Source organism: Pongo pygmaeus, chromosome 9, assembly GCF_028885625.2.
Source record: "Pongo pygmaeus isolate AG05252 chromosome 9, NHGRI_mPonPyg2-v2.0_pri, whole genome shotgun sequence".
Taxonomy (NCBI): Eukaryota; Metazoa; Chordata; class Mammalia; order Primates; family Hominidae; genus Pongo; species Pongo pygmaeus.
This window is the reverse complement of record NC_072382.2, coordinates 13,987,777-14,013,953: the sequence shown is the minus strand read 5'-3', so window position 1 is coordinate 14,013,953 and position 26,177 is coordinate 13,987,777. Positions and strand designations below refer to the sequence as shown.

General features: G+C 48.1%; 2 protein-coding genes across 4 annotated transcripts in view; one reads left to right on the top strand and one right to left on the bottom strand.

Moving 5' to 3' along the window:
- Window positions 1-22,229, bottom strand: part of VPS37C (VPS37C subunit of ESCRT-I) — a 30,924-nt gene extending 8,695 nt beyond the window's left edge. Inside the window, exons 1-2 of one of the 3 annotated variants that reach the window (XM_063670879.1) lie at window positions 21,842-21,910; window positions 6,962-7,241 (exon numbers count right to left, since the gene is read on the bottom strand). The gene's annotated coding sequence lies outside the window, so the exon portion shown is untranslated. Of the gene's footprint in view, window positions 1-6,961; window positions 7,242-12,241; window positions 12,311-21,841 lie in introns of those variants that run through there. The other 2 variants (XM_054439772.2, XM_054439773.2) reach the window with 2 other exon arrangements.
- Window positions 21,531-25,714, top strand: LOC134740293 (serine/arginine repetitive matrix protein 1-like). The gene is made up of 2 exons (XM_063671645.1): window positions 21,531-22,129; window positions 25,627-25,714. The coding sequence occupies exons 1-2, from the start codon at window positions 21,531-21,533 to the stop codon at window positions 25,673-25,675; spliced, it is 648 nt and encodes a 215-aa protein (XP_063527715.1). The 3' UTR covers window positions 25,676-25,714.
- The last annotated feature ends 463 nt before the right edge of the window (window positions 25,715-26,177 follow it).

Sequence of the window (26,177 nt, the reverse complement as noted above, 5' to 3'; positions counted from 1 at the left end):
CGGGAGGCTCGAGGAGGGGCAGAGATCTCTGAGAGCACATTCCTGCAGCTCAGCCCACCCCCTCCCCAGGGAGACCAAGGAGCTGCTCCCTCCACCCTCTCATGAGCAACAGGATATGTGAAAGTATTTGCAGCCAGAAGCAAAACCACAATCCTCGGGTGCTATATGGAGCTCCCCAAGGAGCAGAGAGGAAAAGGCAGGAGGAGAGGGCCAGGCAGCAGGGATGGAGACTAAGTTTGGCCCAAGGCTGCCCGCAAGCACTGATGCCATCATGCCCTCTGGCAGGTGTCTATTTCTGTCTGAACCAGAAATACACCAAGCTCCACACATGGGGGCTTTGCTGGCTTTGACATCACTGGTTCAACTATGTCACTGCTTGTTATATTTAGTGCTCCAGAAACCTTAGGTTTCCCTCCAGAATTCCCCTTAACTGCAGCCCTCTCCATGTGCCACCAAAATGGACTGTCATATGCGCATCCTCATAGGAGCAGGAAAACAAAAATCAGCCAGTTGGCCTCGCAGGCAATCAGGAAGGAAAGAAATTGACCAACCCAAAGAGGACATCTGCTTTGACGGAGAGCTGGTGTCAGCGGCCCTCTCCCTGTCACTCTGCCTAGAGGGCCATCGATAGTCTGTGTGGTAGATGGGTCACAGCCAGGCCCAGGAGGGAACCCCAGGGACTGAAGAGAGGAAGCACAAATACACCCGGCACCTGCTTCCTTTCTGTTGACAGGGTCCTCCATTTTCATCTGGTTTGTATCTTTTCCAGAGGTGCATTCCATAGCTTTTTTTTTTTTTTTTTTTTTTTTTTTTTTTGAGACATGGTCTCGCTCTGTTGCCCAGACTGGAAAGCAATGGTGCAAACAGGGCTCCCTGCAGCCTTCATCTCCTGGGCTCAAATGATCCTCCCACCTCAACCTCCCGATAGCTGGCACTATAGGTGTGCGTTACCACCTCCAGCTAATTTTTAAATTTTTTGTAGAGACAGGGTCTCACTATTTTGCCCAGGCTGGTCTCAAACTACTAGGCTCAAATGATTCTCCTGCCTTGGCCTCCCAAGGTGCTGGGATTACAGGTGTGTGCCACCATGTCCGGCTCCATAGCTTTAATGTTGGTTTTTCTCATCACAAAGATTATGTTAGTTTTCAAAAGATTCCAGCACCACAGAAATCTAGGGTCCTCCACAGCCCACTTGCAGCAGCACTCAGCTAGGGTGAGCCAAGGCTGACAACCCAGCTGAGAAGGCATTCTAGAATCAAGGACCAAGGTTACAGCTGTGTGGTCAGATGCACCCTTCTCCAGGTCTCGGTTTCCCCATTTGCAGTAGGAAGCGAACGGCATCTCCTAGGGCCAGCAGAAAGGTAAGAGGAGGACTGAGAAACGACCACATGTTCCCATGTACCAGGAAGTCCCAGTGCACTCCTCAGGGGACCCCCCCCCCCACCCGCTCAAGGGTGCCCTGGTTTAAACAACAAATCATATGGCCACTGATAAAGAGCTATTCATATAGGGACATGACCAGTATTTGTTATGTCTTGAGGGTTAAAAGTGGCCCCCAACCTCTAAGCAGGGATTGCCAAACTTCAGTGTGCACCTGAATTCCAGCAAAGCTCACTGACGATACAGGTGGCCAGCCCCTCCCACAGAGCTCTGCATTAGTAGGTCAGGGCAGGGCCCAGAAATCCGGAATCCCTCCTGGAGAGACTGACACAGTTGGTCCAGGGCCAGATTTTGAGAAGATGACAGCTCCATGCCAGTCCTATCACGGTGGAGACCCCTGGTTTCTGAGTTCAGGCAACGTCAGTTTTCCCTGAGCTGTTCTCCCCTTACAAGGAGAGGCAGCAGCAGCCATGTCATATGCAGGCAGGGTATCAGAAAGGTTAGAGTCACAGCCAGCAAACGGCAGAGCCAAAATTCAAACCTGCATTCTGTCCACACCTCATCTCACTGCTCCAAAACCCTTGGTCTAAAAGCCCCAGAGCCAGGTCGGACACGGTGGCTCACACCTGTAATCCCAACACTTTGGGAGACCAAGGTAGAAGGCTCATTTGCGGCCAGGAGGTCAAGACCAGCCTAGGCAATATAGCATCTGATTGTAAAAATTGTAAAACGAAATAAAATAATGAAAATAAGTAAAAGCTGGGCCAGGCGCAGTGGCTTATGCCTGTAATCCCAGCACTTTGGGAGGCCGAGGTAGACAGATCACCTGAGGTCAGGAGTTCGCGACCAGCCTGGCCAACATGGTGAAACTCTGTCTCTACTAAAAATACAAAATTAGCCCGGCGTGGTGGCATGCGCTTGTAATCCCAGTTACTCCAGGGGCCGAGGCACCAGAATCACTTGAACCCGGGAAGCGGAGGTTACAGTGAGCGGAGATCATGCCACTGCACTCCAGCCTGGGCAACCGAGCAAGACTCGGTCTCAAAAAAAAAAAAAAAAAAGAAAGAAAAGAAAAGAAAAAAAAAATAAGTAAAAGCTAGAGCTGGAGCAGGGGAAGAACAGCCTGCAGATGGCTTGGGCTGGAGCAGAACTCTGGGAGGAACACTGGCAGCACACCCCAAATCTAAACCCAAATGAGTTGGCCACAAGCAGGAGCAACATTGTGAAGATACCGAAACACATCGGGGTGCAGGCTCCAGCCAGCCAGAGACAGTTCGAGTCCAGGCCCTGCCCCTCGCACAGGTGGAACCTCCCTGAGCCTTGAATTCTTCACCTGTAAAATGAGACTCACAACAGCCCCTCCCTCACAGGGCAGATGCGAGGTTCAATGGGATAGCACAGGCAAAGTGCTGGCTCGGTGCCAGGCCTGGCCTGGAACAGAACTTGCAGGGCCACAGCAGCTGCACCCATATTGGCTCCACCCAAGAGGAGGCCCGCCACTGAGCATCTGCTCACTCCTGCAGTCAGGGCTGAGCACTGCAGGTGCAGCCAGGTGGAAGACAGAAGCTCTGTCTCGGGCAGCTAGCTGACCACACACAAACAGCACAGTCAGCACCGCCATCTGTGAAAGCGCCCAGCAGGTTCAGGACTCAGTCTCATACACGGAGGTCTCCACGCGTGGGGAGACCCCGAGAAGAGCCAAGATTCCCTGGGACAGGCACCAACTCCCCTCCAGCTGCTTACCACGGGAGGTGCCACCAGATGTTTGACAAGTATCACATTTAATAAGGTAACACAGCCTCCAACAACACATCGCAAACTTTTTGGCCTCAGGACCCCTTTTCACTCTCAATGTTAAGGAGGACACCAAAGAGTTTTGTTTATGTGGATTATAGCTATCAGTATTCACCATGTTAGAAATTAAAAGTAGAAGAAAAAATTTTTTCAAACAGGGTCTCGCTCTATCCTCAGGCTACAGTGCAATGGCATGATCTCAGCTCACTTCAGCCTTAATCTCCCAGACTCAAGCAATCCTCCCACCTCAGCCTCCTGAGTAACCGGGACTACAGGCATGTAGTCCCACCCAGCTAATTTTTTTAAATTTTTTGTAAAGATGGGGTCTCACTATTTGATCCAGGCTGGTCTCAAACTCCTGTACTCAAGTAATCCTCCTGCCTTGACCTCCCAAAGTGCTGGGACAGCAGGTGTGAGCTACCACACCCAGCCAAGAAATTTTTAAAATACAAGAATACACAAACACTACCTTCCATTAGCTGCCAGAACGACGACACGATCATGGGTCATGCAGCCTCTGAAAACTGCACTGTATACTCATGCAAGAAAAGAGAGTGAAGACAGAAAATAATGTCTCAGAATGATTATGAAAACCACTCTAACCTCATGGATGGTCTGAAAGGATCTCTGGAAACCTCCAGGAATCCCCCTGAAACACACTTTGAGAGCCACTAGTCTAGAGGTTAAGAGATAAGACTCTGGGGCCGGACTGCCTCGGTATGAACCCATCTCTGCCACTTACTGTGTCATCTAACCCCTTTGTGCCTCAGTTTCTCAATCTGTAAAACAGAGCAGCGTGCGGAACATAGTAAGCACCACTAAGCATTTGCTGCTATGAGGACCCTGGCAACCATCTTACACAGTGGGCATCAATATCACCCCAACCTCACAAGGGAGGCTGAGAGAGGTGACGTTACTTGCCCAAGGTCATGCAGTTTGGAATGACAATGCCTTTACTGGTCCAGGGATTCTCAACATGTGCCTCACGGAGTCCCTGAGTCCTAAGTCCTCCTCCAGACCTAGAACTGTAGAATCTCCAGGATTCTTAATATTTATTTATTTATTTATTTTTATTTTTTTTTTTAGACAGAGTCTTGTTCTGTCGCCCAGGCTGGAGTGCAGTGGCACAATCTCAGCTGACTGTAACCTCTACCTACCTCCCGGGTTCAAGCAATTCTCCTGCCTCAGCCTCTCGAGGATTACAGGTGCCTGACACCAGCCTGGCTGATTTTTGTATTTTTAGTAGAGATGGGGGTTTCACCATGTTGGCCAGGCTGATCTTGAACTCCTGACCTCAAGTGATCCACCTGCCTCAGACTCCCAAAGTGCTGGGATTACAGGTGTGAGCCACCGCGCCCAGCCAACTCTTTTTTTTTTGAGATGGAGTTTCGCTCTCGTTGCCCAGGCTGGAGTGCAATGGCACAATCTTGGCTCACGGCAACCTCCGCTTCCCGGGTTCAAGTGATTCTCCGGCCTCAGCCTCCCCAGTAGCTGGGATTACAGGCATGCAACACCACGCCCAGCTAATTTTGTATTTTTAGTAGAGACAGGGTTTCTCCATGTTGGTCAGGCTGGTCTCGAACTCCTGACCTCAAGTGATCCACCTGCCTCAGCCTCCCAAAGTGCTGGGGTTACAGGTGTGAGCCACTGCGCCCGGCCGATTCTTAATTTTTAATGAAGTTTACATTTTAACTAGGCTACCTGGGTCTGACTATTTTGGCATCTATTATCTTATTTTCCCCTTTCCCCAACACTCTGAGGGAACTCAGGGGGAGGCAACCCCATCTGACAGAGGAAAAGCAAAGACCCCGGGGGAGGAAGGGCCTTGTCACCCAGTCACGGCAGAGGCAGAAGGAGAACACAGGCAGTGCTGTTTCTACAGAGTGAGTTCCCACCAGGACCCCAAGAGCACTTCCTAAGGCTTGGCTCTGTGTGGGCACGGTGGGACAGGTGACACCCAGGTGCACAAGACAGGGGTCTTCATGCCGGGATTTAGGCTTCAGATTTGCAGTGACGTGACAACGCACATCACAGAGGGAGGCAGCGTCACATGTGGTCAAGACCAAGAGGCGGAACATCGCAGCCACAGCTCATGAGATGCGTGCCCAAGCTCTGGCCAGCTCCGCAGGGAAGATACATGTGAAAACGGTGCCTGCCACGATGTCAGGCTTCTAACAGGCCAGGAGTCCCCCCTACACAGAGGCTGAGTCTGGGGAGGGGACCAGGGGCCTCCACCAAGCTGCTACCTCCTCTGCTCATGGGGCTCCCATTTCAGAAGGCACGCTGGCATGTGCCAGACAAACATGTCCCAAATGAGGAGTGCTCAGCACCCTACTCCCAACTTTGCCAAATAGCTGGAGGCCAGATGTTCATTTGGGGACTCAATTTTCCTTATCTGTAAAATGGGCAAACAAACCCTTACATGGCTCTTTTCTTCTGAAATCAAAGCCCTCTGTACTATCACACTGGTCTTTAATTCAAACAATAAATAAAGAGATTAAAGCCCTCTGTAAACTCTCCCGTTAATTTACATAACCTCTCCAGTATGTAAAGCCAGTATGAGCTTAAGTGCCTCCTATTTCAGAGATAAAATGCATCCCAGAAAGAAGCAGGAAGGATACTGCTCCCCTGTGCGGGTGTTTTCATTTCACCAACATCTTTGCCCCACCTGCTCGGCCCATCAGAGGGCTGCAGTGAGGATAAGGTGTTTAGCCATAAGGCCCGAGATCCAGATTAGGAGCCCACGCAAGCAAGCCGATTATCCCATCCCTCCCTGTCCCTGCCTCCAGGTTGGGGGGGGCCCACCTCACCGCCCTCATACAGCATCTCAGGCTGGGCAGGCAAGTGCCACCTTGTGGGGTTTACCACAGCATCACCCACCCCTGGAAATTACAGGACCCTTTCTCTCACCAATGCCACAGCCATCACCTGCTCCTCAGAGCCACCAGCGAGGCTGGAAGCAGCAAGCACTTCCCTGGGTCCCTAACACGGAGAAGGGAGAACAGGAAACTCTTGTGCCCACAGCCCACAGAGCTGCTAAGAAGGTGCCCTTGAAGCTTGGCCATCCACTGCTGGTGGCGTCTGACTCCATCACCCAACGCAAGGGACAAGTCCAAAGTGACACTTCTCGGAGTGACCTCGGCCACCGCGGATGTCTCAAAGTAGAGAACTGGGGGGTTCCTGAGACGTCCTTTGGGGACCCAGAGTCTATGGGCTTTTGCTTCTGGAGGGTGTGACGAGTCCAACTATCTGAGCCCCTCAGTATCAGGGCCCTGGCCCAGAGCCCCTCCCACTGCCAGGATGCCCGGAAGGATGCAGCTCTGCTCTAGTGACCCCCGGGGTTTGCTGCGCAGGAATGGGGAGTTGCTGAGGATGAGAATAAATCGACCCCTTGAAGACAAGGAGAATGTCTCACTCATCTTCATCAACCCAAGCCCAGCAGACTGGCTGTCAGATAGCTCACAATAACGTTTGCCCAAAAAGTGATGGAGACAGGAAGGAGAGAACAAGTTAGCAAAGATGTGGGGACAGAGAATGGGGCATTCTTCCCCTCACGCCCACCTGCTCGCATTTCTCCACTCCCTTACTGAATCAATACTTAAGAAGCAATTGCATTTGCCAAGAATTCTGAGACCCCCATCAAGGGAGGAAGGATAAATGGGGGCAGCAGGATGTGAGCAAATATTTGGGGGGTTCTTACTATGAGCCAGACACGGCATTCACAGGTAAGAGCTGATCCTAACTCTCAAGTAACTCAGTTTCATTTTAAAAAGTCAAAAATACTCACAATAATTCATCATGAATACAGATGAGAGCGGCGTAACAGAGGCAGAGACCAATGGAGTGAGGAGGAGAGATGGGCCGCTCTGTGGTCCTGGAAAGCTTGGCCACAGGGGCCTGCGCGTGCCATGCCAGGAGCAGCACAGCCCAGGCGGGAGCCACTGCAGATCCAAGGGGCTGGGAGGGGAGGAGGAGGGAGGGCTGCGGGGCAGGTGGCTGCACAGGTTCACAGGTACAGCAGAAAACACCTTTTCTGGGGCGATATCATCAACTCGAAAGTGATCTGGCTGGGAGGGAACAAGGTGAGAAAGCTATGCATGAGCCAGTCTGCGTTCCTTGCACAGAGAAGAGGAACAGTGCCCCTGGTTCCTCACTACCAGCCCCTGAGAAGGAAGAACACTTGCTTTTGTTTTTTCCTTTTGCTTTTTAAAGTTGTCTCTCTGCAATTTTCACCCCCACCAGAGGTCCCAACCCCAGTGGCCTACAAAGGCCAGGCCGGTAGTAGGAGGCCAAGCATCAGGCAGGGAGTGTGTCTGGCTGGAAAGCAGCCCTGGTGATTCTAGGCCCCTCCTGCAGCCTTGCCAGCTTTCCCAGACCCATCAGCTCTCCAAAGGGAAGCCAGAAATCTACATCTAGGTACATCTTCTCATTTTTAAATTTCAACTCAAAGCTGTGAGAAACTGGGTGGGCCATCAAAACCCACAATTCAGGTGTGTGACCTGAATTGATGCCATATTCTCTATGGGAGATAAGTGCAAGGGTACAGATCACAGAAAAGGGGGTGGGGCAGAGGGGAGAGGCGACAAAGACATCCCACAAGAATCCTGGAGCCCCACCGTTTGCCACAATGCACTGAAAGGAGGTTGGGGTGGGGGCACAGGCTGAACTCGCTGGAGCTTTGCTATCAGAACCAAGGAAGCAGCATTTCTGGGTGCAGCCAGACCGGCCATCTGGCACCTGTTGCTTTGACCTCTGGTCTCAACTTCTTTCCATTACTTTATATCTTGACTAAATCGATCCCACAGGTCTTGAGCACAGGGTACACGATCCGGTAAAAGATAGCACAGGGCTGGTGGATTTACGCCAAAGGCAGCGCCATGTCCCCAGCAAGGGAGGCCACAGAACTTCCTAGCGGACCGGGGTGGAAGGGGGACTCTGGGGAGGGTTCAAACTTGGGGCAGCCTTCCAGATCTGTTTTTATCAGGGAAAAAAAAAGTCATGCACTGATGGTTTTGCTCAATGAGCTAATCAGCTCAAAAACAAATCGTTTCCACTGATCAGAGATCCTTTCCAAGCATAACCTTCAAAAAAAAAAAAAGCTGGACTGCAAAATGCAGCATTTTCTAGACAGTGAGGGCACTGAGATGAGAGTGTGGCATGCCAGCCCTAAAGACAACTTGCACTGCCCCTCGCCCCTTGCCTCTAAGTGGTTCATGCCAACTCTCTCCCCAAATTCTGTGTCTGCACAGAATTCTGTCCTGTGCAGACACGGAATTTGAAAATAGATGCCTTGAGTTTGTGCTTTGGCTCCACGGCTCTTTAACTGTGTGACCTTAATCGAGTCCTTTAACCTCGGTTTCCTTAATGGGGCACCATGATGATAATCCCATCTTAGGGGTTGCTGTGTGGCTCAGATAAGTGAACAGCCCAAAAAGAGCTTTGCAAACTCCTGAGCACTGAACAAATATAAATTATTCCACCTCCTGGGGTTACTCCTGCAACCCCTGGGCTGCAATCTTGTGTCAAGTGAAATGGCTGCTGAGACTGGGCAGGAGGATTCCAGCCTCCACCGGTTCCAGCACCTGGGAGCTGAAGCACGGCTCCCACCACTCCCCTCGCCTTACCAGACAACACTTACTTGCCAGTGACCTCTAGCCCGAAATCACACTGCAAGAAGAGCTGTAACGTCCCTTGGTTTCTTACAAATTCCCCACATCCACCTATGGTACCAGAAGAAGCTATTACCAGGGCAACCTGCAAAGTCCAACCTGCACGTGTTAAAAAGGAACTGGCCCCATCTTACCCCGTATGTCAGAAACACCTGCTGTTGCCTTAGAAACCTTCCTAATCGTGCTGGTGAATGAGGAAATATTTGTGGGCCTGATCTGGTTTTCTTTTCCCGGAATGATTCCAGCTGTGCATCCAAGTACCAGACTGTTTTGTTTCCTGACTTCCCACAGGAGGTTAAAAAAAAAAAAAAAATCAAATCATCAAGTTCTTCTCACCTGACAAAGCAGCACTGAACTGAGCTTCCCCACAAGGGGAAAAGTTACAATGTAAACCATGGACAGTGAGGCGTTTTTAGTTTTCATTTTTTTGCGTTTTTAGATTTCTTTCTTTTTCTTTTAAGAGATGAAAGACTCGCTCTGTCACTCTGTTGCCCTGGCTAGAGTGCAGGGACGCAACAGTAGCTCACTTCATAGCCTCAAACTCTTGGGCTCAAGCAATCCACCTCACCTCCCAAGTAGCTGAGAGTCCAGGCCTGTGCCACTGCCCCCAGCTGGCTTTCATCCTTTCTAAGGAATTGCTGGGGTTGGGGCTGGGTTGGGGTTGGAGATTCCTCCCACCCACCAGGGATAAATAGTTAAGACTATGTGAAGAGGGGCCAGGCGCAGTGGCTCTTGCCTGTAATCCCAGCACTTTGGGAGGCCAAGGCGGGTGGACCATGAGATCAGGAGATCAAGACCATCCTGGCTAACATGGTGAAACCCCATATTTATGTACTAAAAATACAAAAAAATTAGCTGGGCGTGGTGGGCGCGCGCCTGTAGTCCCAGCTACTCGGGAGGCTGAGGCAGAAGAATGGCGTGAACCCGGGAGGCGGAGCTTGCAGTGAGCCGAGATCTTGCCACTGCACCCCAGCCTGGGTGACAGAGTGAGATCCGTCTCAAAAGAAACAAACAAACAAAAAAGGCTACGTGAAGAGGCTTTGGAGACAAAAACTCCTAGATTTCAATCCCATCCTGACCTTTGACTAGCTATATCACCATGGGCACATTATTCAGCCTTTCTCATTCTGTTTCTCATTTGCAAAATGGGGCTAATACTATCAACATCATGGGGTTGTAAGGATTAAATGAGAATTAAACAAGACCACCAAGCAGCAGGTCTGGCGCCAGGTAGTATTAATTCCCACTCCCTCACGACTTATTGTTAGGAAATGCTGCCTGTCAACTGTGCCAGGCAGCCAGCTAGGTCTGGAACCAGAGGACTCTGAAAGAGCTGATCCTGGACGGAAGCAAAGGGTGTGGCTCCAAACAAACTCCAAACCAATCTAGACAAGAGTCCTCAAACATAAGCATACATAGGGGGAATGTATAATCTCTCACAGGGAAATTGCTTCATGAAGGAAACTGTCACCTTTACATAAATATTTACATAACAACTGAATGCTCCTCAATCCACTGAAAAACTCCATCTGACCCCCCTTTGCCCAGAGGCAGGGCCGTCAAGTGAGAAGACTCAAGAATAATAAGCCCATTCACTGTGCCAAATGGTGGGAGGCACCCGGAGTGGCAGATGACTTCAGGAAATTAAGCCACTCCGCTGGCTGGGAGGCTCTATCAGCACGCAGCAGGCTGCAGAGCCCAGCACTCGCACCCCGCCCCCTAGGTCGCTGGCTTGGCTTTGCTGACCCAGTCCGTCCCCTAAAGGGACTCCTCCCAAACCTGCTAAACCTCCACACACACCAGCATTCCAGCATTCCTAGATCTCCACCCCTCTCACTCTTCAACCAGACTTTCCTCCCAGCCTCCGTTTCTATCAGTGACTTCAGCTCCTGGCCCTGACTTCCAGGCTTCCAGGTCAGCTCAGACATGTGGGTCCCCCCACCCCTGATGTCCAATCACCAAGTTTTAGCTAGTCAGTGTTCCAAAGGCTCTCACACACACCCATCCCTGCCCTATGCAGGCTGCAAACTAGTCTTCCCGTCTCCAGGGTCTCTTTCTCACAACCATCCCACCAGGCTCCCTGGATGAACGTGTCCTATCACAATGCTTCCCTAAGGCTGGCTGTCTTGCCCCCCTCCTCCCCTCACCCCCCCACCTGTCAATGGGTGGCGGTGGGAGGGGTCGAGTAGCCTAACCAGTCTGGACAAGACCAGTCCCTCCTCTGCCCATTTGCCTGGTTTGGCCTAATCCTGTCACTTTCAACCTTTTTCAAAGGATATATATATATATATTTTTTTTCCAAACAGAACATTTAATCCAAACCCTACTGCACAGAACACTTCACAACACATATGCTCTGGGCAAACAGGTCGGGGGGAGCCCTGTTCTCACAGCTCAGTTTCCCCCTTGACCTAGAGTTGGCCCCTGAGACCACCGCCCTAACCCCCTACCCCTGCTGCTCCCAACCCTCAGCAGCCCCTCCCCTGGTCCCCTGCTCCACTCCCCTTCAGCTGTGATGTCTTGCCAGCAGCGTAGAGTGTGGGGAGTCATCAAACCAGGCCTTACCGCCTCCTGCCCAGTTACCCTCCAGAGCCTCACTGTCCCATCAGTGTCAGGAACTATGACGGGCCCTGCATCTGAGGTTTAGAGGCTGCTCACAGTCCGGAGGCTGGCCCAGGTGTTCTATACACAGCAACTCAGGTAACCCTCACCGTTTCTAAGCTGCTGTCCATCCTCAGGCTTTTCTCATTTTAAATAGGAGAAAACTGAAGTTCTGTGCCTGCCCACAGTTTCCCAGGGAGGAAACGCAGAGCTTGAACTGCAACGGAGCCGGTCCAGCTTCACGGCCCACGTGCCTCACTGTGCTCGGCTGCCTCGATCAAGTCTACATCCACAGAACACCAGGCCTGGCTCTGGGGACCAACTTCATCAATGGTCATTGGTACGGATATCTTCAACTAGGCCCCTAAAGAGTAGGATCTGTTCTATTTTGTTCAGAACCCAGCATGATGCTGTCCTAACAAACACTAAAGTGGTAACTACTCTCCTTCACCAGCCCTCAGACTAAAGTCCAAACAGATGTACCGGCCCAGGAGCCCCGGCAGCACAGGAGCAGTGCTTCCTTTGAAACTCAGCTCTGCAGGGGAGACCCAGGGATTAAAGTCTCTGAATCTGTAAGGCAGACAGCCCTGCACTCTTGCTTACTGGCTGGGGAGACCTTGGGTGGGTAATTTAAAATCTCTGTGCCTCAGTGTCTTCTATAAGATGGAGCTTTTGTAAGGAGGAATTGAGTTTTATGCCTAGAAAGTCTAAAGTCTGTCTCTCAGGCAGGGATCAATAAACAGTCGCTCGTGATTTCTATCACTGTAGCTGAGGGCAGACACTCAGCCCATTCTTACCTCTGCAACTCAAGCACTTCCCGTGTCGACGCAGGACAGAGAATTTAAGATTCCTCCAGAGCTGGCATCAGTCAACAGAGGAACATAACTCCCAAGGCTGGATGTAATCAGACCAACAGCATTCAGCGTCAGTCAAAATGACGGCCAAGAAACAGGTGATTTAATAGGTAGCCGGTTTTTGAAACTTCCTGACAGTAAAGCCAAGCCACTTGGCAAGGCCTCTTCTTTCTTTGGCCCATGACTGACTTGAAAAGGAAAACGTACCGACTTCACACCAACTTCCACTTGTATCTCTTCTGTCCCTACTGTTCAGATGACTCAGAAAGGATTTCAATCTGCAGCTGTCCATCCTCCCCCAGCCCACTTCTAATCTGCACAGAGCAAGCTGAGCAAGTGGATTCAACTGTCCCTTTAAGGAGGGATCAAGAGGAAGGTCAAGGCAAAGGACAAACATCAAGGAGTGTGCACCGGTCATGCAAGTTGTGTCTGTTCAAAGCCCAAGATGACGACACTGCTGTTCTCACTGAGGTTTGGCCATCCTATGCTGACATAAAGTGGGGCAGCTGCAGACCCTACCCCTGCCAGTGATAAGCCAGACCCAGAACTTCCGGGTCCAGCGGAATCATCCACAGGCAGACAGGTATAGCCACAGAAAAAGAGAAATCAAGCCAGGGTCTTCTCAAATCAATTCTTGACTCAGGCAGGAATCCACAAAGGCCATTAGCAAACAAAGGGTGGCAAAGCTGTATCCATGACCGCACTGAGCTCTGGACTCATTTTCATCCTTGTACAGAAAGTCTGCCCTAAGCCCGCCTCAGCCCTCTCCAGCCCTCTTCTACACCCCCCAGTAACCTCGAGAGAACACAGTCAGAGCTCCCATGGCCCTCCCATGGCTCCACAGCATTTGGTATTATGTTTCAAATCTTGTGCTCCTTAGCTTGGTATACAACGCCCTGTATCAGCTGACCCGAGCCTCTATTTCTCCATGGGTTGCTCACTCCATCCCAACTCTTTCTGTTCTACCTACTAGTCCCAGAACAAAAACCACACTTCCAGTCACTTGACATATATTGATCTCTAAACATCAGTGAGACAGGGATCCTGCCCGGCAAGGAATTCGCAGCACAAGCTTCTCCGCCTTTGCTCGTGCTCTCCACTCTGCCTGGAATACTCTTTCCTACACTTTCCCCATCTAGAAAATGCCTGCTCCATCCCTCAAAAGCCAGCAACTCTCTAAAGCTTTCCTTGCTTCTTCCTCCCAGAGTTCATCCTGCCTTCCATCGTACTCTGTACACAGCACATAGCATTTCTTATTTAGGAATCAGCATGCTTCTCCAGCAAGAGCGTGAGCCCCCAAAGGCACAGCCCATGTCATGTTTGTTTCTGCATCCCAGCGCCTAGGTCAACACTGGGCACACACAAGGTGATATGGTTTGGCTCGGTGCCCCCGCCCAAATCTCATCTTGAATTGTAATCCTCATAATTCCCACATGTGGACGGAGGGACCTAGTGGGAGGTGATTGGATCATGGGGGCAGTCTCCCCCATGCTGTTCTCGTGACAGTGAATGAGGTCTCATGAGCTATGATGGTTTTATAAGTGTTTGACAGTTTATCCTACAGACACTGTCTCACCTGCCGCCATTAAGACGAGCACACTTCACCTTTCGCCACGATTGTAACTTTCCTGAGGACTCCCAAACATGCAGAAGTGTGAGTCAATTAAACCTCTTTCCTTTATTAGTTACCCAGTCTTGGGCAGTTCTTTTTATTATAGCAGTGTGAAAAAACGGACTAATACACCAGGCATCCAAGGAATGCTGACTGGACAGGGACTTCCGCCTTTGGCTAATGTGGAGGGAGAGGCACTAGATTTACTCTCCTGCCTCAAAAAACTAAAAAACCAGACAAAGCCAAACAAAACACATAGAACGATAGTTTGTAAACACTGGACATCAGACTGCACAGAAGAGTGACCCCTGACAGTGGGAAACAACCAAGCTGAGTGCTATAGTTGCTCCAAGTTACTCCTAGAGGGACTCCAGGCCCAAGACACAGGGATTGGAGGAGAGGAATTCAAACTCCAAGGAGGCCAGGGTAGCCAGAGTTCACGGGCAGAGTACCAGAGAGGAAAGGGCCACACAGAGAACCCCAGACCTACAGAGGGTCCCCCTCCAGTTCTCAGCTGGTACTGATCTGTACTACTCCAAGGCAACAATCCTTGGACCTCAAACTGAAACAGAAATAGTCTTGCGTGGCCACCAGCCACAGTGGAAAAACCTCATCATTCACAGGACATTGGTAAAGTACTAAGGACAGTATTGCCTCGGTAGTGAGGAAAAATCAGGTCTGGGCCTAAGGCTGTTCTGATCCCAACTGACAAACCTTGAGAGCAGCTTTAAAGAATCAAACCGTTCCCAAGTAACTTAACAGTGTCCTAAAACAATGCCAGGAACATTTATAGAAATACAAAAATATCCAGCACCCCACAAGGTAAAATTTACAACATCTGATATACAATAAAAAATTACCAGACATACAAAGAAACAAGAAAATAAGACCCATAATGAGGGAAACAATAGAAACAGACCCAAAAAATACGCAGATAATGGAATTAGCAGGCAAGGACATTAAAACAGCTCCTAAAACTATATTCTGTATGTTCAAGAAGCTAAAGGAAAGATTAAGCATGTTAGAGACAGGGAAGATATTTAAAAGACCCAAACCAAGCTTCCAGAGATGAAAACTACAATGTCTGTGATAAAAAGTATACTGAAAGGGAATATCAGCAGATTAGACAATGCAGAAGAGACCAGTGAATTTGAAGAAAGAGCAATAGAAACTATCCAGAACAAACCACAGAGAGAAAAAAAAAGGGACTACTGGGAAAAATGAATGATCAGAGAGCTATGGAACAACCTCTAGCACCCTTACATACATGTAACTGGAGTCCCCGAAAGAGAGGAAAGAGAAAAGGGAATAAAAAAAATATTTGCAGAATTACTGAATGAAAAATTTCCAAATCTGATGAAAGCTATAAACCCACAAATCCAAAAAACTCAATGAACCCGAGCACAAAACACATGAAGAAAATTACACTACACAAAAGCGCATCATCATTACCTTGTTTAAACTCAGTTAGAAAAGCAGTTAGGGCCAGACACAGTGGCTCATGCCTGCAATCTCAGCACTTTGGAAGGCCAAGGAGGGAGGATTGCTTGAGCCCAGGAGTTTTCGACCCCCCTGGGCAACATAGCGAGACCCTGTCTCTACAAAAAATAAAAAATTTGCCTGGCATGGTGGCACACACCTGTGGTCCCAACTACTTGGGAGGCTGAAGTGGGAGGATCCCTCGAGCCCAGAAGTTTGAGGCTGTAGTGAGCTATGATCACGCCACTGCACTCTGGCCTGGATGATAGAGTGAGACTCTGTCTCCAAAATAAAAAAGGTAGGGGGTGGCAGGGAGAAAGAAAAGCAGTTGTAAGGAGAAAAGATACATGACAAACAGAAGAGCAAAAAATAAAAATAAACAGACCAGGTGTGGTGGCTCATGCCTGTAATCTCACCACTTTGGGAAGCCGATGCTGTAGGATCACTTGAGGCCAGGAAGTCAAGACCAGCCTGGGCAACATAGCAAGACCCTATCTCTACAAAAATAAAGAATAATCATTAAAAAACAACTACCCAGGCATGGTGATACACACCTGTAGTCTTAGCTACTAGGGACCCTGAGGTGGGAGGATCACTTGAGCCCAGAAGTTTGAGGCCACAGTGAGCTATGACCACGCCACTACACTCTGGCCTTGATGAGAGAGTGAGACTCTGCCTCTTAAAAAGCAAGAAGAAAAAAGGAAAGAAAAATAGCAGATTACTGATATGAAACAATGCAAGTAGAAGACACTAGAACATCTTTAAAGCACTGAAAACAAAAATAGTTAACCCAGAATTCTATACAGGGAAAATGCCTTCCAAAAACAAAGCCAAAATAAAGACTTCTCTAGACACCCAAAAGCTGAAAGAATCCATCACTAACAGACCAGCACCACAAGAAATGTTAAAAGGACGTCCTCAAGTCAGAAGGAACATGAAACAAGACAGAAATGTGGATCTACGTGTAGGAATAAAGAGCACCAAAAATGTTAAACGAATGAGTAAATATAAAAGAACTTTATATTTTAATCTCCTTAAAAAATAATTGACTATTTAAAGCAAAAATAACAACGTGTTATGGGATTTATGGCATGTGTAGAAGTAAAACAGGTGACACCAATACAAAATCCAGGGGGAAGGAAATGAAAGTAAACTATTGCAAGATTCTTACACTAAAGTGGTATAATATCGCTTTAAGATAGGCTGTGGCAAATTAAAGATGCATATTATATACCTTAAAGCGACCACTAAAAAAAGTGTTAGAATTAATAAACCAACAAGGAAACAAAATGGAATCATAAAAATTACTCGATCCCAAAGAAGTCATAAAAAAGGAAAAAGGGAACAAAGCACATGGGACAGATTGAAAACAAATATCAAGAAGGTAGATTTAAACTCAACCATATCAATAATCACATTAAATCTAAATAGTCTTAATGCCCCAATTAAAATGCAGCTTGTGAGATTGGATTAAAAAGCAACCCCTGGCCAGGTGCGGTTGTTCACGCCTGTAAACCCAGCACTTTGGGAGGGGTGGGCAGATAACTTAAGGTCAGGAGTTCAAGACCAGCCTAGCCAACATGGTGAAATCCCGTCTCTACTAAAAATACCAAAAAATTAGCTGGGCATGGTAGGCACATGCGTGTAATCCCAGCTCTCAGGAAGCTGAGGCATGAGAATCATTTGAACCCAGGAGGCGGCAGTTGCAGTGAGTCAAGATCACACCACTACACTCCAGCCTGGGCAACAGAAGGAGACTGTCTCAGAAAAAAAAAAAAAAAAAAAAACACCACCCATTTATGTGCTGCCTACAAGAAACCCACTTTCAATATAAAGACACAAATTGTTTAGAAGTAAAAAAAAACTTTTTAAGAGATATACCATAATTTTTAAATCCTCTATTTTTAAAAACTGTTTTATATGTAACAAAATTTAACCATTTTAATCATTTTTAAGTATAGTTCTTTCACATGAAGTACCTTTACTTTGTTGTACAACCATCACCACCATTCCTCTCCAGAAGATTTTCAACACCCTAAACTGAAATTCTACACCCATTAAGCACTAACTTCCCATTCTCCCTTTCTCCCGTCTTCTGGCAACCACCATTCCACTTTCTGTCTCTACGAATTGGACTACTCTAGGAACCTCATGTAAGAGGAATCCAACAATATTTGTTCTTTTGTGACTGGCTGGTTTCACTTAGGATAATGTCTTCAAGGTTCACCCTTGAAGGGTGTATCAAATGTTCTTTCCTTTTCAAGACTGAATAATATTCTATCTAATACATATAACACATTTTGTTCATCCATTCACCTGTCCATGGACACTTGCATGGCTCCCAACTTTTTGGCTATTGTAAATAATGCTGCTACGAACACGGGTATACAAATACTTGTTCAAGCGTCTGCTTTCCCTTATTTTCATATATACCCAGAAGTGGAATTGCTAGATGATATGGCAATTCTATGTTTAATTTTTTGAGGAACTGCCATACTATTTTCCACTGGCTATACCATTTTACATTCCCACCAAAAAAGCACAAGGGTTTCAATTTCTCTACATCCTTGTCAACACTTATTATTCACTGTTTTTTTTTTTTTAAATAATAGCCATCCTAATGGGTGAAGCGGTAGCTCACTGTGGTACTGATTTGCATTCCATAATAACTAGTGATGTTGAACATCTTTTCACGTGCTTATTGCCCATTTGTGTATCTTCTTTGAAGAAATATCTATTCAAGTCCTTCACCCATTTTTGAATCGGGTTGTTTTTTGTTGTCGGGTAGTAGAAGTTCTTTACATACTCTGGAAATCAATTCCTAACACTATTTTTTTAAAGCTGAATTAGCTATACTAATATCAGACAAAGTAGATTGCAGAGCAAAGACTATTTTCAGGGGCTAAAAGGGTCATTTCATGATCAATGACACAGCTTGGATATTTGTCTCCTCCAAATCCGTTAAAATTTGATTTCCAATGTTGGAGGTAGGGCCTAGTGAGACATGTTTAGGTCACAGGACAGATCCCTCATGAACGGCTTGGTGCCCTCTCACAGTAATGAGTTCTTGCTCTCTTAGTTCACATGAGAGCTGGTTGCTTAAAAGGGCCTGGCATCTCTCTTGCTCCCTCTGTGGCGGTGACACACCTGTTTCCCTTTCACCTTCTGAGACGAGTAAAAGCTTCCTGAGTCCTCACCAGAAGCAGATGCTGGTGCTATGCTTCTTGTACAGCCTGCAGAACCGTGAGCCAAATGAATCTCTTTTCTTTATAAATTATCCAGCTTCAAGTATTCCTTTATAACAATGCAAAACAGACTAATGCAATACAATAAAGAATGTCAATTCATACACGGAATATAATACTCATAAAGGTTTATGCAATTAACAACAGGGCTTCAAAACATGTGAAACACAAACTGATAAAACCACAAGGGGAAATGGACAAATCCACAATTACAATCAGAAGTGTCAATGTCCCTCTCTCAATAACTGAAAGAACGGAAGACCAAAAATCAGTAAGGACACAGAAGACTTGAACGTTACAAGCCAACCTGCCTGAATTAAAGTTATAGAACACTTCACCCGGCAATAGCAGAAGATGTGATCTTCTCAAGTGCTCACAGAACATTTACCAAGACAGACCACAGAACAAGTCTCAGCAAATTTAATGGAGAAGTATGTTCTCTATTTAAAAGAAAATAAATTAGAAATCAATGTTTACCAGATAGGAGAATAAAGTAATCCTACAATGCTGACTTTATCCATGACTAGTTGTAATCCTGCTTGAGGTGGAACCAGATAAATCAGTAGCGGAACTAAAAATACTAACAGGTCTTCAAAGGTAGGGCCTACCTGCCTGAGCTATCTGTTTGAGGTTCACTGGGGAGACTCTCTCTCCTCTCCAGCCCATCCTAAGCCCCAGGGGTCCTACTTGTCAGCCCTAGCTAAATCAAGACAAACCTGTTTGATATTTGCTTAAATCTTTCACATAAACCAGTAAAGGAAGATAAAGAGGTGAGATATGAATTGGAAGGAGCACCTCCTAAGTAAACATGCCTTTAAAGCCAGCAAAACCTCAGACAGGGCTGCCATTAGACACCTCTCTGCCATTCGGTAAGCACCTGGGAACAGACCAAAACCTTGTGGAAATGCCACATCCTTCAAGGACACTTCTAACAGAATTTCCACACAACAGAGATCCAGCTGGATTAAAAGAGCTAAATCCATTAAATCAGGTCTTGAGTGATCTGATTTTGTCAGCCTGGAAAACCCCTACTATTACTGGCCAAGTGTCCAGAAATGATTCACATGGCTAGTTAACCCAAAGGCCTTTTAAGGGCAAATTAACAAATTTCAAAGCAATAAAACAAAAAGAAAACAAGAATCCTCAGGAATAATCTCACTTCCAAGCTACCAGTGGTCCAGCAAATCTACAAATTTCTTAAAGGCGGTGTTTCCCAAACTTGCCTTACCGTAAGAATCACCTAGTGCATTTGTTAAAAATAGATTTCTGGGCCCTCCTCCAGACAATAGCCCAAGAATCTCTAGAGGTGGAGCTCTGTATTTTTAACAAGCATCAGAAATTATTCTTAAGGTCCAGCACCTTTGGGAAACTAAAGAGTCTGAGAGGCAGTATCACAGAGTTAAAAGCACATTAACTTCGAAATGAGACTGATGGGTTAGAAATCTCACTTGCAGCCAGACGCAGTGGCTCACGCCTGTAATCCTAGCACTTTGGGAGGCCAAAGCGGGTGGATCACCTGAGGTCAGGAGTTCGAGACCAGCCTGGCCAACATGGTGAAACCCCGTCTCTACTAAAAAATACAAAAATTGGCCGGGCGTGCTGGTGGGCACCTATAATCCCAGCTACTTGGGAGGCTGAGGCAGGAGAATCGCTTGAACCGGGGGGTGGAGGTTGCAGTGAGCTGAGATCACACCACTTCACTCCAGCCTGGGCGACAGATCAAGACTCCGTCTCAAAAAAAAAAAAAAAAATCCAAACTTGGCCACTTACTGGCTGTGTGACGCTAGCCAGGTTATCTAACATCTCTGCAACTCACTTCATCTGTAAAATGGGATCATCACCTATTTGGACATGTTTGCAAAATTCGGTATGTTCAGAAAGCCCTAGAACAGTGCCCAGCATATGAAGCCAAGCAACAAATCACAGCTATTGCTACCTGCAAAACAGCGGCCAGAAACTGCTCAGAAAGTCTACAATGAAAATGTTCTACTTAATGGAAATTACAAAGGCACAGGACCACATTTCCAAGATAATCTAGGAAAAAGCCTTTTCTGGGCACTATCACCGCAAAGAACAAAGACTCAGTTTAGCGTCCAGTATTTTCATTGCAACAGTCCCCAATCCCACCAGGAACTACAGAGTTCAGGTGTCTGCAGGGTTGCAGCTTTGGACAACAAAGAAAGAGTCTTTCTTTCCCCAGTTCCTCAGTCACCACCACCTCCAGCTCTAAGGCCAAAAGTCACAGAACTGAGAGTCTGGTGGCAGCATCTTGGTGCATTAGTAGGAAATGGGACTCCTGGAGCCAATAAAGAGGGTGGAAAAGGACTTAGGCAACAAGAGAACTGAGGTACTGCTGGAGCGAAGGGAAATGAGTCTGGGAAGTTTCTGGAGCTGAAGACTGACATTCCCAGGGTAAGTGAGCCTAGACAAGGTGTAGCTGGGAAAGCACTGCCTCAGCTCAGCGACTAAAACCCCAGGTTGTAGAGTCAACTCTGCCAGTAACTCACAAAACACCTTCAGGTAACTCCTTCTCCCATCCGTAAAGTGGGAAATCGCCTCATCAGCTGAGGAGGAAATGGAGAGGAACCAGGCATATAATGGGTATGCAGACATCACTGCCCTTTGCGCCCAGAGGGTCCCGGGGTAAGAAATGGTCAGTGATGCTGGGAGGTCCAAGTCTGAGTCCTGAACAAAGCCAAAGCTGAAAGTCCCATCTCTCAATGCCCTGGAGAAAGGGCACAAGCCAGTAAGTCAAAGACCAAAGTCCCTTCAACCTCCACTCTGCCACTCGTCTCCCGCGTGCCCTCTGGCAAGTCGGACCTATTCTTAGGCCTCAGCTTGACCATCTATACAGTGGGCTAATTGGCTCTAAAGTCATCAGAATTGTGACCGCAATATGCTCACATATGGGACGAGGGCCTGCGGAGAAAGGAGGGTGGCGGTGAGGGGTGGGGCGGAACTGGAGGTGCGACCCGCAGGGGAGCCGGGGTGGCGCCTCGCGCTCTCCCTTCCTCCCTCCCACCGCGAGGGGCAAGGGCGACGGCCCCCGGCGCGAGTCACGCGCCCCTCGTGCCCAATCACCGGCCTCTGCCAGGATGAGGCGGGCAGGCGGGGGCGCTCCGGGAGCCACCGCCGGCGCCGCCCCCACCGTCGTCCTCTGCCCCGCCCGCCTGCGGCAGAGCCGGGACCCTCCCCAGTCCCGCTCACCTGCCAGGGCCGCCGTCGCCGCCGCCACCGCGGGTTAAACCGCAGCCGCGCCCACACTTCCGGGGTCCGCCAGGCCCGCCCCCTACCGGATGTGACCCCCTTGCAACGTCCGGCGCCCCAGTGGCGCGCGTGCTCGACCCACGACGCCGTTGGGCGCCCCGCCTTGCGCGCCTCTGAGTTACCACGACATCGTGCCACACACACACGCTCGCGGCCTCCCGGGCCACAACCACGGGAGCGCCCACGAGACCCCTCCCGCGCGCGCCGCACGCCCTGGCCCCGCCTCCGGTAAGAGGCCCCGCCCACTGGGCAGAGACCAGGCCGCTCTGGGCTAGTGCGCCGGCGCGCACGTCCGCCTCCTTCCGAGTGGCCAGCGAGGACTCGCCCTGTACACAGCTCGATCTTGGGAGGCTGCTCAGAGGGACCCAAAAGGAAGGGGAAGCAGATGGAAGCCCAGAACCTAGGAGGAGCCCCAGATGGGCTGAGCTCAGACTGAGGAGCCCCAAGGCCACCACACACTCATTTCCATTTACTAGTTAATCTCTTTCCCCCACCCATTCATTCTGCAGAATTACCGATATTCCCCATCTCCTCCCTTACCCCCTGGAAACAGGAGATTCCAGTATAATAAGGAAGCCCCCTCTGCTCTAACCCTTAAAAAAAGGAACCTGAAGTGACCTGATGTTAACTAATCAGGTTTTTTTTTTTTTTTTTCTGTTTCCTTTCCCACCTATGAAACCCACTGCTCTGCTATTTCCCAGCGGGATTTGAGACCAAATAAGTCTATTTACAATGGTAACTGATGTCAATGTCTAAAGTTTCCAACCTCTCAAAATCAAGAGGTTGACCAAAAGGAGAGAAGTGTTCAGTTTAGCCTAAAGTTGTCTCCTGGCATATTTTAAGTTTGTCCTAAAGCTTTCTCCGTACATAGTGAACTGGAACCTACTCATACCAATCACAGAGTTTCAGCCAATCACAGGCAGCCACCTGTTCAAACCTTGTTCCAATAAGGCAAATGTCAATCTGTCATTGGTAGGGAACCAAACTGGATCCCTTTGCCCTCAGCCAAACACCGAAATATCAGGTTTTTGTAGAGGGAAAGATTTGTTGCAAGTCAACTGGCAAGGAGACATGTTCAAATCTGTCTCCCCAAGCCAGGGGCTGTGGCGGGTGTTATAGGCAGAGGGTAATGAGCCGTGATCTGATTGAATCTTGCAATGAGCAATGATCTGACTGGATCTTGCCATGGGATGATGCCATGGCTCAATCTGATTAGCCATGGCTTATACCATGTATCTACTTCTTAATTCTGTTCCCGTTCTTTGGTCTGAGCATTTAGGTTGCGCCTGTTGTTGCATGCTTGGTTCTTCTGGGCACGCTCAGGTTACATAACTTGCAACCTGGGATCATGGCAACTGAAAAAACAACTCACCACTTTATTACACAAAGTTGAACCAGATGGGGCTGGTTCTGCGCTTACATAACTGGTCCAACTGTTTCTGTACCTCGCTTCTGTTTTCTGGACATCTCTTTCCTTTTTCTTTTCTTATTTTTAAATTTTAATGATTGTTATTTTTTAATAGAAATGGAGATTCGCTATGTTGCCCAGGCTGGTCTGGAACTCCTGGACTCAAGCAATCCTTCAGCCTCGGCTTCCCAAAGTGTTGGAATTGCAGGCATGAGCCGCCACGCCCAACCTACTTTCCGTTTTCTATCCGTAAATGTTATCCAACCACTTGGCAACCTCAGAGTCACTCTGAACCTATTCTGGTTCTGGGGGCTGACTGATTCTCAAATCGTTACTTGCTCAATTAAACTCTGTCAAACTGAATTTGTCAAAACTCCTTCTTATAACAGAAGGGGTCCATGAAGAAGGCAGTCTCAGCTGCTGACCCTTCTGAGACACTGGTGACTCCTTTGAGCGGGGGCATGTTGGTTTTGCAAACGTTTCACTTGGTACATAATGTCAGAGTGACTCCCATTGACAACACCTGTTTGAAAGCTAGGTTGAAATTGTTTCTGAGGGTTAGGGAGGGCCAGGGCAGATGACCTTAATTTTTTGTCATAAGCCTTTTTGTGCTATGTGATTTTTTTTTTTTTTTTTTTTTTTTTTTTTTTTTGAGACGGAGTTTCACTCTTGTTGCCCAGGCTGGAGTGCAATGGTGTGGTGTGATCTCTGCTCACTGCAACCTCCGCCTCCCGGGTTCAGGTGACTGTCCTGCCTGAGCCTCCCGAGTAGCTGGGATTACAGGCGCCTACCACCACACCCGGCTAGTCTTTGTATTTTTAGTAGAGACAGGGTTTCACCATGTTGCCAGGCTGATCTCGAACTCCTGACCTCAGGTGATCCACCCACCTCGGCCTCCCAAAGTGCTGGGATTACAGGCGTGAGCCACCGCGCCCAGCTGCTGTGTGATTTTTAACTCTGCATGTGTTTCATTTCTGAAGGAAAATAATTAGGAAACACTATTGATGGATTAGCTTGAGTTTATATCCAGCAATCTCTTCACTGATTGGTACCATGTTGGAGGGTGGGACATGGACATGATGGCTGGAGCAAGTGTAGTCATCTTGAACCATGAGGCGACCATAGGAATACAGGCCACACTAGTGGCACAACAAAATAGAAGGAACCTGAGCCCTGATTCCATAAAGGACCATGACACCGCTGGATGGCTGCCTCTGGGCTCTGTGTGAGAGGAAAATAAACCACTTCGTGTCACTGTTGTTTTGGGTTTTCTGTCACTTGTGCCCTTTAAATCTTAGACTCTACTTCTGGAAAGCCCCTATACCCCAAGACTAGGTAAGTTCCCCCCTTGTGTGTTATTCAAACACCCCACCCTTCAACCCTTTCTTAGCATTCTCTACACTTTTCTGTAGTTGACCTTTCACTCCCCCTAGATAGTAACTTCTCTAAGGACAGGCAGAGACTCTATTTTATACATCATTTTATGCAGATGCTAGAAACTGATAACGCTAAAAAAAAAAAAAAAAAAAAAAAAAGAAGAAGAAGAAGAAGAACTTGTGAATGTGACAGACACGATGTTTGTACCAAGGGTATTGAGGGGAAATGACACACTGCTGCCTACGCTCTCTCTGCGTGTCCTGAGTCGTTGCCACATTATCTTCTGGGGCCAGAGGGTGCTGGCCCTCCTGAATAACCAAAGATAGAGAATTAGGACGAAGGAGGGAGGAAGAGAAAATTGCAGGAAATTCAGGACGTGGGAGGGAAGTGGCATTGGGAAAAGGGGTGCTCTTTTTATTTGGTTCCTGCTGTTGTCTATTTTGGGCCTTTTGCAACTTCCCTTGGCTCTAGCCCCTCCTCCAGTCCTGGTCTCCTATCACATACACCTATGTTCCCACGTTCTGTACCTCAATTACACCCAATTTCATTCATAAGTGGACTGGCCCTGATTAATGCAAAATTTAAAAAAAGTTATAAACACAAACAACCCCAGTTACAGAAGGAGGTACCTTACTCTGTTTCTCACATTCACTTCATTCCTTTGTTCATTCCACATGCGTTCACTGAATACCTACACTGCTAAGACCTGCGGATACACAGATGAACAGATACCCTCGCCAGCCTCAAGGAAGTCACATTTTTGGTTGAGATTGGAGCGAAAACAAGGTATCCCTAGCCCGAGATACCTCAGTCCTTCAAATGACCCTGATCAGGAACAAAAAAATATGACATTACGTTGAAGTATACATTACATTGCCTCTCTACCGCCTTCTAAAAAGTGAGGGTTTGGTTTTGCTTCTTTGCTTGCTTGTTTGCTCAGCTGCTCAGCCCTGGACCTTGTCATACTGGTTGAATGGACAGACAAGTGACGTAAACAAGGAAGACAAGACAAGGAAGTTAAGAGTTCAAGGTAACAAGACATTTGAGAAGCTGAGGTATTGCGAGAGATTTGGGAACTGGGTTGGAAGAGCAGTTTTGTTGTTGTTTTTGGGTTTTTTGTTTGTTTGTTTGTCTGTTTTTGAGATGGAGTTTCACTCTGTCACCCAGGCTGGAGTACAGTGGCACGATCTCAGCTCACTGCAACCTCTGCCTCCTGGGTTCAAGTGATTCTCCTGCCTCAACCTCCCAAGTGTTGGGACTATAGGCGCGTACCACCACTCCTGACTAATTTTTTATATTTTTAGTACAGATGGGATTTCACCGTGTTAGCCAGGATGGTCTCGATCTCCTGACCTCGAGATCCGCCCGCCTCAGCCTCTCGAAGTGCTAGGATTACAGGTGTGAGCCACTGTGCCCGGCCAGAAGAGCAGTTTTTAAAGGAAGTTTTGCTATGTGGCATGTAGAATCTCTAGTTTGGTCTTCAGAAGATCG